Source organism: Carassius auratus, chromosome 9, assembly GCF_003368295.1.
Source record: "Carassius auratus strain Wakin chromosome 9, ASM336829v1, whole genome shotgun sequence".
Lineage (NCBI taxonomy): Eukaryota > Metazoa > Chordata > Actinopteri > Cypriniformes > Cyprinidae > Carassius > Carassius auratus.
The window spans coordinates 36,128,732-36,146,406 of record NC_039251.1 but is presented as its reverse complement, the minus strand read 5'-3'; the positions used below and the strand labels follow the sequence as shown (position 1 = coordinate 36,146,406).

Sequence of the window (17,675 nt, the reverse complement as noted above, 5' to 3'; positions counted from 1 at the left end):
TGTAATTACAACGAAATATAGTGAAATAAATTGTTGTTTTCAATCAGATAAAACATAAACATCGTATCTATGCACTACTTTCAAAAATACGCACTAAAATATTAAGCTTTGTAAAATTACTGTTGAACCCATGATATCACATGAATTATTTTACCGATGTCCTTGCTACATTTCTGTACCTTGAACATGTTAGGATCCTTGTTGTCTATGAGAAGGTCAGAGAGCTCACAGATTTCATGAAAAAAAAAATCTTAATTTGTATTCTGAAGATGAACGAAGGTCTTACAGATTTGGAAAGACTTTAGGGTGAGTAATTACTAACAGAATTAAAATGTTTATGTGAGCTATCCCTTTAAGTAGTATGCAAATAAATACACAAAGAAATTGATCTGGGCATTGGCATCATTTGGTGGTAAATTATGTTTATGCCCAGATAGTATTTTATCTTCTGTCCACATTATGTCAGATGGAAAATTAGTATTATTATTATTATTTTATTTTTTTATGTTGTTGTTTTGTGTTTGAGCTACTGTCATGTAGGAATACTTTCTTTGATATGCTAAACAGAATTATAAAAAATGTAAGATTTTAGAAACACTTTGCTCATGATGCAGACTTGATTCATTTATTGCGCATGTTGTACTTAATAGAGTCTGTAATTGTTGATTGCAGTGGTCAGATATAATAGGTAAGGGACCTAATTTGAATCTGAGTTATTCCAATGGGTGGAAATATTTCAGCTGTTATGATATAATTGAGTTTTTGTAATGGAGTTTTTTTATTATTTTTTTTATGATAAATACAAATTAAATTGTTTTATTTATTTTAATTTTTTGGCTTGCAGCAACAGTTTACTTCATTACTTCAAGTTAATAGTAAAAATTAAGAATGAAGAAGAATGTAATGAAAAATTAAGAAGTATAGGGAAGAGATAAATTGAGTTATAAAAGTATGCATTTAGCTATTGTATATGTAACAGAGCCACTGATGTGCAGCTGGATACAGAAGCATCAGAATGATGTGAAAAGTGATTTTAAATCTCATCAGGCATTGTTTCACAACACAGCACAGTACAAGCTCCAGTTCTCAAAAATCCCGGGAACAGTTCTGTATGTGTTTTAGGGACTTATTCAAGTGATTTAACATTTTTAGTTTTTCACTAACCACACATTTTTTTTTTCTCAAAAATACAATCATGTACATGCATGCATTTCACATATTATTAAAGCCCAGTTTGTGCTGATTACAGTGATATTAGACTTTGCCCATTTAGATATTTATAAAAAACTGAAAAAAGGCACAAATGTCAGGGCATGACAAAACTTCTCCAGGCCCCCAAAATACAGAGGGTTAAATGCATGCAGTATGATACATTTATATGGAATTTAATTTGAAAGCATAACACCTAAAGAAACTGTTTAAGAAAACATCAGTAAAGCAACCATTTTATTATAATAGAACTGCAATGATCTGATTGCAAACATGAATTAAAATACATACTTTTCAAACTATTTTCAGAATTGTGAGCTGGTTGATTGCAAATTGTGGATTATGGCCTTATAATACATTTTGTCAGCATATCCATGTCTGTCATGCTTTTGCTTGACAGGCTGTGGGGCTCATGAATATTTTTTTTAAACTTAAAACTATGGTTTTACATGAATGGCTACAATAATTTTCCTCACATGGTCAAAATGAGTTTAAATGTAGTTATTATTACTCAAAACATGTGTGTGTGTGTGTTTGATGGGGGAGGGGGGTGTAAGTAGGTTAAAATGTTGAATTAATAGTTTATCTAGTAAAACGTTTAATTCTGTCACTACTTGTTATCACACTCTTTCCAAACTAATACTTCACTATAAATACAGGTAAAGCAGACAGCAAGCAAGGGTTGTCAAGCTTCAAAAAGCACCATAAAAGTATAATAAAAGTCTTTGACTTGTGTGCTGTATTACAAATCTAAGCTTTATACAATAGCTATCGAGGAATCAAGGATTCTTGTTTGCTGAAAAGCTGCTGTTCATTATGAACTCAAAATGCTCAGTGATTCATACCAGACACGAGACTGCATGCGGTCAACTCATTTGTCATGCTGTCTGCTGGATGAACTGTAAAATAGCATCAGAGTCTGAGCAGCCTACAGTTGAGTAGAGGCAGAACAGCATATTCTCACCTATCTTTCAGTGTGCGACAGTGACTGATTACTTTCATTCAGAGCTGTCGAGGAGCAGTCACCCGCAGTCTCCAGGCTTTTTGGAAGGGTGTCTGGACTCAGCAGGGCAGCAGCTCTCATTATCCGCCTCTGGATGGCACGATGCTTTCAGAGACTGTGCAAAATAGCTACTCTGAAGGCTCAAATAGCTAAACAGAGTTAAAATGGGGCTCAAATTTAACATGCGGCAAAAATCACAAACCCAAATTATGTTTTACTCATCTTTAAAGATGCAAGATCCTTTACTACACAATTAGAGAATTGGAAAAAATATACTTATTGTATGTTCCCTGTCATTTTGAAACTATTAGATTTTACAGTGTGACTGCTTTTGGAAATTCATGGAAATTCTTATACTTTGCAATTGATTCTTTCTTTCTTTCTTTCTTTCTTTCTTTCTTTCTTTCTTTCTTTCTTTCTTTCTTTCTTTCTTTCTTTCTTTGTTTAAATACAGTATTTAAATAATGTTAGCCAGTTGATGTTAACCATTCAAAACAAATGATTTGCAAAGGTTTTGAAGCTTCATGAAGCAGTGCCTGGAAAGCACCCATCATTACTTTGAGTCCTGCAGATACATTGACATACTGCGATTTAAACAAAATAGCAAAATCTGTGATGCATCCATCGACCCTTCACAGGAAGCTTGATTGACAGGTGATCTGACCAATCATAAAGCCATGGTTTGATTGTAAAATATAAAATACATATTTTTTTTATTTTAATATATTTAAAGTGTGAGATTTATCCACAACATGTTATTTTTCAAGTGTTGTTTGTTTTTAATTTCTCTGTAAATCTGTGTCTGCCCACAGCGGCTGACTCTGCTCCATGTGAACAGTAACCAGTGTCTGGACATGCCTTCTGAAGAGGATAAGATGGTTCCCACTCTCAGAGACTGCAGCGGCAGGCGATCACAGCAGTGGATCCTGAGGAACATGACACTGAGTGTCTGACAGAGCCGGCAATAACCAGCTCAGTCCTGAATCTCATCACAAACCACACAACATGGGACCTGGAGTCATGTCATTTTCTGGTTCATGATCAAGTTCAGCAAGGCTTTGATCTGAAGAACCACACACAGCACATTTTCTGACCCATTTGTGACCAGGCTTGTGTCTCTGTTCATGTCTGGACTGCTTCCTTTAGCTCTCAGATTATCTAGACTGGGGTCAGAACACAGCCCATGACCAGCTCTTGGTGAAGTTTAAACGCTTGCCGTCTCTGATCTGAGCATGTGTCACTGGCTACCTAAGCTGCTCATCCTGTGTGGAAGTTCTGGTGCCTCTTAATATCCCACACATCATATCTTTGACAGTAGCCCTTATTTATTTTTTTGGAGATGGAGTGATTGTGTCAGCTTCCACTGTACTGAAGTGCATTTCATTAGTTCATGGAGGATTTATCTGTGTTGTATCTACTTCTCTGAATCTGAATTTAGATGTAAATTAGAATATTAGAATATTGGGGGATTTATTTATTTTTTTCATTTTTTCATTTTAATACACTGCTTAATTAATATAATGTCATAATGCCTAATGAATCAAAATATCACCATCATCATCATCATCATATTATTATTATTATTATTATTATTATTATTGTTGTTGTTGTTGTTGTTGTTGTTGTTGTTGTTGTTGTTTTATGTTTTATTTTGGGTTACAATAAGACCTGATGATTCATCCTTCAAGTGGTGATTTTATATTTAATATTAATTTATAGAAATTAAAATGGTAACACTTTACAATAAGGTTAATGTTAGTTAACTATTTGAGTTACCATGAACAAAGAATGAACAATACTTCTACAGCATTTATTAATCTTACTTAATGTTAACTTTAACATTTACTAATGCATTGTTCAAATCAATAGTTGCGCTTGTTAACATTAGTTAATGCAATGTGGATTACATGAACTAAAAACAAATGACTGCATTAGCATTAAATATCGTTTACAAAGAATAATAAATACTGTAATATATTGTTCATTGTTTGTTCATGTTAGTTAATGCATTAACTAACACTGACTGATGAACCTTATTGTAAAGTGTTATGACTAAAACAAATTGGTAACACTTTAGAATAAGGTTCCATTAATGATAGTTAATGTTTTAATTAACATGAGCAAACAATGAACAATAAATTTATTACTGCATTTATTACATTTTGTTAATGCTAGTTAATCAAAATACAGTTAATCATTGTTAGTTCACACTTATTCACAGTGCATTAACTAATGTTAAAAAGCACAACATTTGATTTAAAAAATGCATTAGTAAATGTTGAAATTAACATTAACTAAGATTAGTAATTACTGTAGAATTATTTTTCTTGCTTAGTTCATGTTAACTAAAGTAGTTAACTACCATTAACTAGTGCAACATTATTCTAAAGTGTTACCAACCTCCCACATTCATCATTTCCACAATAGAGCTGTTATTAATGGATGGTCATGGACACATCTGTACAAATTATGAACTAGGCCTTTTTGACCATTAATGTACATATTAAATGAAATATTTTTTTAAGATGAAATCCAAAAACTCCAGAGGAAAAATTGTGTGATACTGCTTGGTGTATATAAAATATGTTTAAAAAATACTGTACAGCTCTATGCATTGCTACTGTATGTACACATCTAATCAATCCAAAATGTTATATCAATGTCTGTTATAATGCACTCAATCAATATAAATTCTTAGGGGGGTTTACAGATTTGTAATCTCTCTTAGTTATTTGATAAGTTTAACATGCACATGTTTAATGCATTCACAAAATGAATGAACTTAGTTAAAACTAATTAAAACTGAACATAATTTTAAGCAGTTTTATGAAAGTATAACTTAATAATATGAGCTATTATCATCTTCACATGCATGTTACAGTCTGCACCTTTCTGTATTTTTTCAGCTTCATAAAAACTGAAAATGCGTGACTTTGTACTGGTCTTAATGTTAAGTGTTTGTACTTTCTTTTTTTAAAGTCTCAACTGACCTCATGTTTAATAGATTAATAACTGTTAAATCTAATAAACCATTGTTGTGTAATGTATCATCTTGTTATTATTATGATTAGCACTGAAAATCATAAATATGCATCTAATAGGGCTGATTTATCTTTTGATTCACTCTTTGGGTGGGGGCTGTTTGGTATGCCATGAGAGTATTGTGGTTTCAGAAATGAGGAGAGATAAATATTTGACCAAAACTGAATTTGTTTGATTCTGTAATTTAGCTAAGGTTACTTTAGGCCGGTTCTTTATAGGGAATTGGTTTTAGCTAACATATCTCCCACCCTCCACTTTTGGCACATGCTACTTTGGTTACTTTTTTTAAATGGGACACAAAATTGTGACCAATCACGGAAAGTGGGGACACAAGTCGGTTCTGGGGCATTTTGAGTTATTCGCAGATTCTGAAAGTGTAGTCTCCAAGCTTTCCAACAATCATGGAAATAACACATGGAAATCTGATATGGAAATCTGATAATATTTGAAGAAGTTGTGGCCATTTGAAGGTAGTTACTCAAAAAAGCTCAAAAAGCAGAAAATAGCCTCTAAAGATTGTGCAGTTCTCACCTGTTCTCACTGCTGGGAGTGACAATAGGGCTCATTTACATCTAATTACATCTCATTTACATAAGCCATACCCCCTGTAAAGCTCCCCCCTGTAATGCTGCATGTTTGCATAGCAAAGACAGACACAATGGGAAAAATGTGACCGCATACTATTAATAATAAATGATAATGTGCATTGTAAATGTATCTTTAATTTAAAATAAATTTTAAATGTATATTTATCTTTTTTGACTTTTATAAAAATGATTTAGAAGCTGAAATATGTGAGTTTTCTCTTTTTATAAAACCTTTTTTTCAAAACTCTATTTGAACTTGTGCATTGTAAATAACGTCATATTTCTGTTTTGCATAAAACTGAAGAATATTCGGTACATCCTATGCTGTATTCTAAAATGATCTGATGTTAACTTTTGCCTGGATTTTATTGAAAAAAGCTTAGGCTCATGTAACCAGTCATTTCACAGTGCGTCTGTGAAATGCTGAGGTACCGTAGTAGTTTTGTGCAAGCGTGAACACCATGGCAACACACAACAAAAAATTACCTCATGCGGGAAACACTTAACGTAATGCGTAAATGCAAGTAACTAATGTAAGGTCTAAATATGGACTAAACTGTCATGATTCTGCCCTCGTGTCCTTGATTTTTCCTAGTCTTGAGGCAGGATCATGACAGACCCATGTTTTGTGTACAAGCGCATGGCCTTGTCTTTGGGCCATGTGCTTGTGTTGTCTCGTTCCCTTGCCCCGCCCCCCTTGTTAACCTAGTCGTGTCTTGATTGTCCTATCTGTAACACCTGTCGCGTCTTGATTAGTACCCCTATTTAGATCTCCTAGTGTGCTCTGTCTTGCGTCGGTTCATTGTCATTGAGATTTGTACCTGTGATTGTGATTGTTCCACTCTGTGATTGTTCCTTAAGAAGTGTTTGTATTACCGTGAGTGTTTGTTTATAGTTAGTATTTAGAGTCCTTGTTTATCTTGTCAGTCCAGTCCTGTTTTAGTTATTTAGTCTTTACCTTGCTCCGTGTTTTCCCCCTCGTGGGTTTTTGTTTCCCCTTTTTGTAATAAACCCTTTGTTTGAGAATCCCTGTCTGCACCTGAGTTCCTCCCTTACCAATACCTGACAGAAACATGAAATAATCTGTATGTGTTCTTAGAATGAACACAAAACGACAAACTTTGATGTTTATGGAAACTCACCCCATAAGAAACAGAAAAGTATTCTTGCAGATCTTGTTGCCTTCAATGAAATAAGTAACCATCTCCAAAGTTTGCACTGTGCGTCTGTTTGCCACTAAATGTCCAATAATTTGCATGTCCTGCCACTCTTTTTCTGCAGCTAAAGAATCCAGCCGTATGTTGTACATAATGTCTGGAAAAAGCTTCTGGCCACCTTTCTCCTCGTGTAGCATTTACAGTCAAATTCACGGATTTTCCCCATTTCTCTGTCTTTATCCCCATCAAATGTTGCTATCGATATAGCCTCTGATAGCTTACGGTCCAACTTGTCTGACACCAGTCCGATACATTCTTCCTCGTCTTCATCTTCGCTCAGTTGTAGATTAGGGATATTATACAGTCTTATTATGCCGCTTTCATCATCGCTCAGATGGTCTTCAGAATCAGTGAGCGCTTGTTCATAAGCATCCGGCCTGTCGAAGAAGTACTTCAAAACATTTTCGGTGTAACGGCCACGGTTCAGCTCGTCTGCGATCATCTTTGCGGCGTCCATCTTCATTGATTTTTGACATCAGTTAGAGCCGGCCAGAGCGCTGCATAATAAGTAGCCACGCTTCCCTCGGACGGTGGGGGCAATAACAAAAGAAACAAAAGCCGGCTTATCCAGTATGGAAATACACAGAGACAATGATACGCCCCTTTTGCATGCTAGAATCTTTGAAAAACAAGCCGATTTCAACCTCAAAATGTACGCTTTTAAATATACCAATACTGCTATCTCAAACACGGAGAGGCTTCTTCGTGATCTCAACTAACAGATTCTGCAAAAAAACGAAAATCACAAATTTTGAAAAAATGCTTCTTTCTCATTTTGCTCGAAAGTTGTGCTGCCGACTTGTGTCACTGGTTTCCGTGACGGGTCACAATTGTGAAAATTGTGTTCTTCAAACTGTTGCATGGGGCCATTAAAGGTGCCATGTGCAAAACTTGAGGTAAAATTATCCAGAAAATGACCTACACACATCAAAAGAATGAGAAGAAAAAAGGGCGATGATGTCATTAAAAAAGTCAAGTTATAGTGCTGCAAAGATATCAACCTAATTAACATTAGCATTACTAGCCCCGGCCCGACAGGTGTCGTAATACCAGTTTCGGCCATGGGAGGCGGTATGCAGGCAACATAACCACCAGCCAACCTGCAATACACGAATAACTCGCACGGCTTGTGGGCGTACTTGAACCTGATATCAATCGTGTGGAAAGTACAGCCCACTACTTTCAGTTCAGGGAAGAGAGCGGAAGGATAGCTGAAGCCCTTGGCAAGAGACCACCACCCGCTACAGGGAAACAACAACGCTCGGAATCACAAATCAAATCCGATAAGAAAAGGAGCCGAACCAGAGTAAACATCGGCACTGCTTTCAATCGCTGGAGACAACTGATGGACCTGAAATAAATGAGGTTCGACTCCGAACTTGCAAAATTTATTTTGTATTGGTAAGTTAGATGCTGTTAGTATTTCGCTAGAAGTTTGTTTTAAATGTTTGTGTATTTTTTTTTCCGGGAAGTTATAACATAGAAATGTATCGAAGGCTGTTCTATAAACGTGCTAATGTTAGCAAAGGCTAACCGTAGCTGTGTTTGATAATTAGCTAGCTTTAACTTACCCATTTTTTTATATCATATCTAACCTGCTCTGTTTAGTCTGTTGGTCTCCGTGTCCTCTTTGCTTCGTGGTTTTTCTGTGCGTGAAAAAATTTATGTGTGGCGTGAAAGCGTGTGAAAAGAGTCAATTGCGTGTGTCTCACGGTGAATGCTTGAGAGTTGGCAGCTCTGGTTATGTTGGTTGGCGCTAGCTTGGTCAACATCAGCTGTCTGATGTTGACCAATGATGTTGACAGAATGCTGTCTGTCAAATTAATTTAATTTAAATAATGTGTGTATACAACTCAAAATGTAATATGAACAAAACAAATATGAACATGTTCACTGGTAAAAGTGTAGGGGAGTAGCTTGAAGATGTCATGTTTCAAAATCACTTGACATCACCCAACGTTCCTCTGGAGGCAAAACGTCCTCTTAGGCTTCGGCTCTGGCTCTAGGGTTGTTGTGAAGGTAGGGGCGGAGTATAGAGACTATGCCGTTTCTCGTTTGTTACTCTAGAGTAGACCAATTCACTTTAGTGAGGCATACTGCCCCCATCTGGTATGGAATGTGGAGTATGACTTGATTTTTTTTGCCAGACATGACAGATGGCACCTTGAAGTGAGAGGATTTGATGTAGAGAGATAGATGACATCATCATAAACTTCTGAAGATCCTCATCTGGTGCGATGTTAAAAGGTTAGTTTACACAAAAATGAAAATTAGCCAATAATTTACTCACTCTCAAGTCATCATAGATGTATATGACTTTCTTCTTTCAGATGAGTCCATTTGGAGTTAAAAATTGTCATGCTTCTTCCAAGCTGTCAGGATATGCACGGGAGATAAAGGTAGGTGAATTCAGTACACAGTGTTTATTAGTGATTCAAGTGCTTGGTGAATACTTTGTGATTTCAAGTGCGGGCAGTACGATGAACTCAGGAGACTGGATCATAGACAGGTGAGTATATCTGATTCAGGAGTGTCACAGCCACAGATCGCTCATATATGTTCTCTTCCTTTACATAGGACGAAGTTTATACCAGCTGGTGACATACACAGGAGACTACAGAGACCGTTGGATCACAGGTAATGATAGAGTGTTCCGGGGTCCTGGGGGCAGCAGAACAAGGACACAGGTAAGTGTTACAAAAGGGTGAGTATACGCTACATTTGGTTGGCAGTGAAGTGTCAGGAGCTCAGGAGACAAGTGTGGAGGGTCTGTTCCTGTTGGAGGCTCGACCTAGAACTGGGGCTGAGGTGACTGCTTTATAGTTCCTTGATGAGATCGTTAATGCTGATAAGGAACAGGTGTGGGTGAAAAGCTTGGCAGGATCCTGACACTACCCCCCCATGGTCCATGCCAGCTGAGCGACGACTGTTCGAGGTTTGTCTGGATGTATGAGGGAGCCCAGAGGAGTCCTTGGGCAGACGGGCCTCAGTGGAGCCAAAGGGATGCAGAGCCAGCGCAGAGTTGGCGGGCTGATGGGCCGAGGTGGAGACATGGGTCTGGAGGGCTGCAGTGCAGCAGGGGATTCTGCACAATCCTGAGCTGGTGAAAGGGAAACCTCTTCTGGGTCTGTCGGGACATTGGGAGCCTCTTCGGAGCCTAACAGAAGATCGGGAGCCTCTTTGTGGCCTGATGGGAGACTGGGAACCTCTTCGGAGTCTGACGGGAGATCGGGAACCTCTTCGGGGCTTAACTGGGGATCGGGAGCCCATCTTGGGCTTGACTGGGGGTCTATGGGGGGAAGATCTGTGGAAGAGTCATCGTCTATGGGTTCCCCAAAAACCTCTCTAAAATGGTGACTGAAATTCGGTAGGGACGAGGTGACTGCAGTCTCCTTAAACCACAATGCTTCAGCTGATCTTAACGCAGCCCCGCATAATTGCAGGATAATGAATGAGATTTTCACCCTTTCTGTAGGGTATTGATGTGTGTGTTGATCCAGGATGAGCAAGCATTGTAATAGGAATCCATTGCTGTCCTCCTCCAGGCAGGAGAAGGGCGCTGGTCGAGAGACGAGAGTTTACCATGTACACCAGCATGGGAGCGGCGTTTGCAGAAGTGCCATCTTGATTGTGCTGAATTTATATCGGTTTGCGTCGAGCCTTCTGTCAGGATATACATGGGAGACAAAGGTAGGTGAAGTGTTTATTAGTGATTCAAGTGCTCGGTGAATATTTATTGTTCTCAAGTGCTGGCAGTACGATGAACACAGGAGAATGGATCGTAGACAGGTGAGTACATTTGATTCAGGAGTGTCACAGCCACAAGCACTGCGGAAGGGGTGAGAGGTCTGTGGGACGTGGCCGGAAAGGGTAGTGACAGAGGGGTCTGCTCCTTTCCCTTTAAGAAAGGAGATACAGACCCCTCTGTCACTACCCTTTTTGGTTCCTCTGCTGCCGGCTAGTGCTCTGGGAGATTTGAAGGTGACAGTGAGAGCTTCTCTGCCGGGCCACGTCCCACAGACCCCTCACCCCTTCCACAGTGCTTATCCTGTGCAGCTGCTGGGTGATTCTGCTGGGCTGTCTTACGGCAGTCTCAACTGGTCATTCTGTTTGCTGCCAAGTATCAGATGTTGATTGCAGCATCGGGGGATGGACTATTGGCCTCTGTGGATGAAGATTGGTGCGGGGCTGCCCCCTCCTTGGTGTTGTCGCTACTGACGAATTACACCCAGAGTTGACAGCTGTGCTTACCCGGGCAGCTGTGAGCATAAGGTTTGAGGTGAATATACTGCCCAGCCCTGAATGCTCATGGCTTTTCGATTGGTTCTCGGTGTAGAGCGTGGCTCACAACCACATTTTGCTCTGGTTCCTTTCTTCCCGGATGTGCATGGGGAAGTTACATAGTCATGGATGGCCTCTTTTTACAGCCAGAATCCGCTCATTTCCTTCCTCCGTCCTCACAAACCTTGATTGTGGTGAACTTGTGTCTGCAAAATGCAGCCACTGGGAGGAATAGCCCGCAACTCCCGTCCAAGGCCTGTAAGGTGTCAGCCACTCTAGCTCCCAAGGCTTACAGTGCTGCGGGCCAAGCTGCCTCTGCCCTGCATGCAATGGCCTTGACAAATGCACGAGGGTAGATCAAACCCGAGGTTGATGCAGGAGCTGCCCATGGTGACTGACCTCATCCTTCCGGGTGACGGAAGTCACAACGCAGTCCCTCGGAAAGGCGATGTCCACTCTGGTGGTCCAGTAGTGCCATCTCTGGTTCAGCCTTGTCAGGATGAGAGATGTGGCAAAGTGAACTTTCTCAACACTCCCGTCTCCCAGGCAGACCTGTACGACGATGCTGTTGAGGACTGTGCCCAGCAGTTCCTGACAGTACAACAGCAGACTGAGGCCATACATTGCATCTTGCTCTTACACGATCCTCTGGCTGCCACCGTTCCATTGTGGCCTGTGCCTTAGCCTGCTCATTGCCGTTGGCGCCCGACTGCACTGTCCACATTGGCTCCGCCCCGTACTGAGATTTCTTCATGGTCAGCGCATGGCATCGAGCCCTGTGCTGAAGAGTGGCGCACAACCCCACCCCCTTGTGTCACATCCAGCTGCGAAATCGTCCAAGAAGATGACGAAGTGGCCCTGACACAGGCAACTCAGAGATGTGGGAGACTGCTCTTCAGGAGGTGGTGGAGACAGTGCCACTCCTTCACCCGGAAGAGAGCCAGGTGGAGAATAATTTTTGTTCCGCCAAAATTGCTCATTTTCAATAAAAGAGCAATTTCCCTGAATCTGAATTTGAATCTGAATGAGTGGATGCACCTGTGGCCTATTTATACCTGTGGGCACGGGGAGTGGCTCAGGAATGTTAAATCCACTAGCCATTGGCCTCCCAAGTGAGACCCCATATGTCGTTAGACATAACTTATAGTAACCGACAAATAGAGAAGCCCCCTTCCACAGGCAATACAAGTAAATTACCTCCAGACTCTGATCTAAACTATTGTAGATATCTAATATAATTTTAACCTCATTGAGGAACTCAATGCAAGGGTTAATTAAGTGATTGATGGTTGTTCATGTCTATGCAATTTCACATATTGCTGTAAACTTGGGATTTCACATTTCTATTATTTTGAACATGTTCTTTCCTAACTTTCGCTCTTCCTGCAACTTGTGTGCTTATGTGTTAGATTAGTTTATATGTCTTAGATTTATCTAATAAAGCCTTATTTACATTGAAAAATGAAGTATCTTGTGTTTTGTTCTTACAAGTTAGTCTTAAACTGCTGATCTTGTTACTGTGCTAATTAATACTGTGCTAATTTCACTATACTTTGGATATTAATATCCATTGCAGAGTTGATGTTATACAGCTCATTCAATGAATCGCTGGCCATCTCAGTGATCAGCCATAAACCAGCGATTCTGTCCAAATTCCCTTTAAAATCTTAAATGATTCCCTTTGAGCTAAATTGACCTGTTTCCCTTACGATATACAATTTAGAGATAAAATGACTGTTGAAGCACACACACACATATACACATGCTCACTAACTCGTTGCAGGAGTGCTCATACAATCCAATTCCCCAATCTATCCATAATGATTAACACACACTCCACTGTGACAGCTCTCTCTCTCTCCCTCTTACACACACACACATACACACATACACACACACACACACACACACACACACACACATAAATCTCATAAAAGCTCCCTGAAAGAAATCAAAAGTCTGTTTAGGAGGGAATTGTAACATTTCTTTCATCTGATGGTTTTCAACATCCCCCTGTGCCAAACATTTTGATCATGGAAGCCCAGCGTTTTTCGTCCTCTTATCCATGATTATCCAGCCTTAAAACCATTTCTCCATGGAGACGTGGCATTAATATCATTCTTAACATTCTGTGCCAACTTTAAGGCTTCAGAATCAGTCAGCTAAAGTCCATAATCAACTCAACTGGAGGTACAGGTATGTTATCATCAGCAGGATTTCTGAAACTCTAACTGAGCACTTCTACTGTGTGATATAGTTGCAAACTATTTACTGCAGTGAATTTGCTTTATAGAGTTTAGTCTTCTATCCTGTTCTGTGTGAAGTCTGATCCAGCTTATTTTGAGATTGTCTGACTGACATGTAACTTGGCATGAACATTTTGTTTTCATACTTATGTAAGTTTATATGAAATTTAAATGAGGGGACGGCCATGGAAAAACAAATTAATTGGTAATTAGAATAAGTATAGACCAGGGTTTCTCAAATCTTGGCCTAGAGGGCCAATACCCTGCAGGGTTTAATTCAACCCTAATGAAACACACCTGAGCAAGCTCACCAAGGTCTTTAGGATCCTTAGAAAAATCACAGTTAAAGCTTGGCGAAAGAATTTGATGAACCCTGGTATTGAACAATCCCTATAAAGTCTGTTCAAACATCTATTACACAAGACTACAGGAACATTATACAGTATGTATTATTCATCATGCTGCATGATGCACACATAGACACATGTCCCAAAGACCCAGGAGCTAAATGGTTAAAACTAGCTGTTGTAATTTAACAATATTTTCCAGACAGAACCCACAATTCTTGGGGAAGAAAACACACACAGCCAAACTGGACCAAAAGTAGTTTATTTGCTTGCTGTCTGTCAAACTCTGTGACAAGAGTTAATTTCAAATCATTCGTCCTCATCCTTCTAGACCTGCCTGGTACCTGACTTTCTTTGCTACCACATCTTCCTGTCCACCTTCTCTAAATTTACCATCTTTGCTTTTATTGGTTTGAGTCCAAGTTCAAGATCCTTTAAAGATTTCTGAATGGTTGGTGTCTAAGTCACATTAGCTAACCACTTGGATGCCTCAGGGTTAATTGCTGGGCACCCTCTTCATCTCCATATATATATATATATATATATATATATATATATATATATATATATATATATATATATATATATATACAACACCACCACTCATTTTTATTTATTTATTTTCTTTATCAACGCATCCTTCTATCAGCACAGTGTTCCAGCCTTCACCCATGATCTGCCGATTATTTCAACTTTCGATAACTTTAACAAACACATTTTTCCCTCTTTTCTTCTGCATTTCCATTTACCATTGTTCAGAAAATTTTCAGGGCAATATCCAGTCATCTCAACAGCAGTTTATGCATTCAGGAATATAATTAGAAGGACAATGTTTTCCCTGTGCAGATTTTACAATGGGCTCAAATTGGTCATTCAAATTTGCCAAGTTGATCAACAGAAAGCTGATTAGTTTTGTAAGGGACTGTGAGATGTGCTTCAAACATTGCTATAATATTGCCAATGGAACTTTTTGGTTGCAGAAAACTAATGTGGCCACATCTTCAAGTAGTGTTAAATTTAGTTCTACTTTATAAACAGTTTTATTTTTGCCTAATTTTTAATAAAAGCATCTGATAAATGAATACATGTTAATGCCTTATATGAGACCAAAACATAGTATTATTTTCCAAGGCCTAAAATTAGTAACAACAATGTACAACAGATTTGTCTTTGTTATGTATGTTTTTTTAGTTATTCTAATATATAATGTAAACAGTGTATACTTACTGTAGTAAAAGCATGGTAAGCATTGTGGTTACTGTGCTTTCACTACAAACACCAAAGTAAAATGACGGTTAATGTGGTAAACCCATAGTAAGTGTTGTGGTTAAAACTAAAACTACAGTTACTTGTGTTTCAGTGCTTACTGAGTAGATAGTAAACACAGTCAATTTACTATAGTAAAATCATAAAAAGGTGTTGTAGTTACCATTCCTACAAATACCACAGTAAAACTACAGTTACGGAGGGAGAGTCATGGTATATGTTGTAGTTTCTGTGTATTGACTACACATATTATGGTCGAGTATCTGTTACTATGGTAAAAATATGGTAAATGTGTGGACTTTTTACCTAACCATGCTTATCATCCAATACTGGGTTGTTGTTTTGTTGTGCTGTCATCAGCCATGTCTAAAATCTGAATACCCATGACACAACATGATTAAAAATGGGTTTATTGATTTATTTATAACTGCAAAATATCTATAATATACAGTAGAAGTTAGCTTAGGATAATGTGAAGGGTAGGCTACCAGCTGTGCTAACTGAGCAGCCCACTGTTCCAATAACAACTCATTTGAATGCATATGCTGCCATTTAATACTTGACCCTACCTAACGTAATGCAGAAACACTGATATAATTAAAATTATACTGTTAACCCCATACTGTTCTCATTTCTCACTTACCTGTTTGAAGGTGTACACGCATCAGGTGAACTGGGCGAGCTGAGCCTCACTGGCTGAAGATGACGTGTGGTATTTTTACGCTTCTACTCTCCACCAAAGTTAATGGGAAGGTTTGGCATCTCATATTCACGCAAAATTGGACTTTGGCATATGCATTACGTGGAATTGGAAAGTGTAAACTCGAATTATTTATACACAGATTGATGAGACTGGGTTGAACCTTCTCTCTAAATCAGGCTGTAAATAAGACCCTTTGCTTCATGTTTAGACTTGTTTTGTATTTCTTTAAATAACACTGCAAAATAACTGCTATAGATTATTTCTCCAGAGAGAAAGACAGTGAAAGGCAGAGGGATAAATTATAAAAAATGTGTGTGTTTGTGTCTACCTTAGGTAATGTGATTTCATAAATGTGAGATGATTGTCAAAGTGTAAAAGAAGCCGAGGCAGGTCAGTGTCTCATCTTGTCTCATCTCTCTCTCTATCTTTCTCTCTCTTCTGCTGATCTCAGAAATGTTGCTGGTCTTATTTGGGGGTGGGGTGTTGTGGTTCTGTTTCTCCAGAGAACAAAAGCATTTTAATTATTGGGTGTTACAAGCACGAGTCTCATGGGAAAGGCAGATTCTGAGCGACAGTGAAGGGTTATAGCTGGACACATTCTCTATATCCTCAGTGTAGCAAAAAACTAGCATTTATGTGAGCTCTTAATGGATATAATATTGTTTCACAGAGTATATCAGTTCACAGTCAACTGAAAAGACCGAACATCTGTGGTTCTTTGGGCACTGTGATAAACAAACTGCCCACTGCTCTAGATATGGACCACTGTGAGGCTGCTTCTCCAAAAGTAGCCCACTAAGAAACTCATTAAGACTGCTGAGCCATTTCCTCATGCACTGTTTTCATAGCTGTGTATTTTCATACTGGATTTGAGAAAATTGTCAAACCAGAATGGAGCCAGACTTAATGCAAGTTAATCTTAACAGTGGCAAAAATGTTTATATATGAGGATAAAATCTAAACATTTAGGATGATGCTTTACAGTCCAAGTAAAGTGTGCCAGATGGTGCTAATCATACATATTTAACATAACCTCTCACATTTTTGGAATAAATGATAGTGAGCACAATTTCGGGCACCCTGGGCACTACAGTGAATGCTGTGCAATGTACAAACAGAAATAGAATAAGGCATGTTACCTTTCTACTGAATTTTGTACTGCATCCAAAATTGCATACTACTCTACAACTGTATATTGTAGATGAAAAGAACCTGGAAGACTTACTACTTCCAGTGAGATTCTGAAGCATTCATCTGATTGATGCTGTTAGGTCACATTGCAATGACTATGTTTATATGCACCATCATAATGTGATTTAGGCAAAACTGCAATTAAACGTTTACATATTTAGCAGCTATAATTCCATCAAACTCGTAGTAACCATAATCGTATTAAAATATGTGGTGTATGCTAGTTTTAATCACAAAAAAACAAAAACAAAAAAACAGGCATGTAAACAATGTACTTGCATCTATTCCTCACCGATCAAAGTGCATGTGCTCAGACATACACAAAAGGCATGCTTTGTTCACACAAATCCATGACTGAACTCTGTGACATGCGAAAGTTTTATACCCACAATAATTTGCCACAGATGCAGTGTCTTTTACTTGTCTCAGAAAACCGTCTGTTTACTCGGCTTCACAAATCAGGGTCAGCAAAACAGCCAATAACGGTTCGAAGAGGTTCGTAAATGGGTTTTCTACGGCATTTCCTCTCTGAAAATGAGAAATTGTGATCCAGAAATCTGTTATTGGTAATCAATACCTTCAC

The 17,675-nt window shown here is 38.6% G+C and overlaps 1 protein-coding gene across 1 annotated transcript in view; it reads left to right on the top strand.

The window, feature by feature from the left end:
* galnt13 (polypeptide N-acetylgalactosaminyltransferase 13) overlaps positions 1–3,630 on the top strand; it is a 69,800-nt gene extending 66,170 nt beyond the window's left edge. Inside the window, exon 12 of the mRNA XM_026272743.1 lies at positions 3,025–3,630. Within this exon, the coding sequence (XP_026128528.1) occupies positions 3,025–3,165 (141 nt within the window). The 3' untranslated portion in view covers positions 3,166–3,630. The remainder of the gene's footprint in view (positions 1–3,024) is intronic.
* The last annotated feature ends 14,045 nt before the right edge of the window (positions 3,631–17,675 follow it).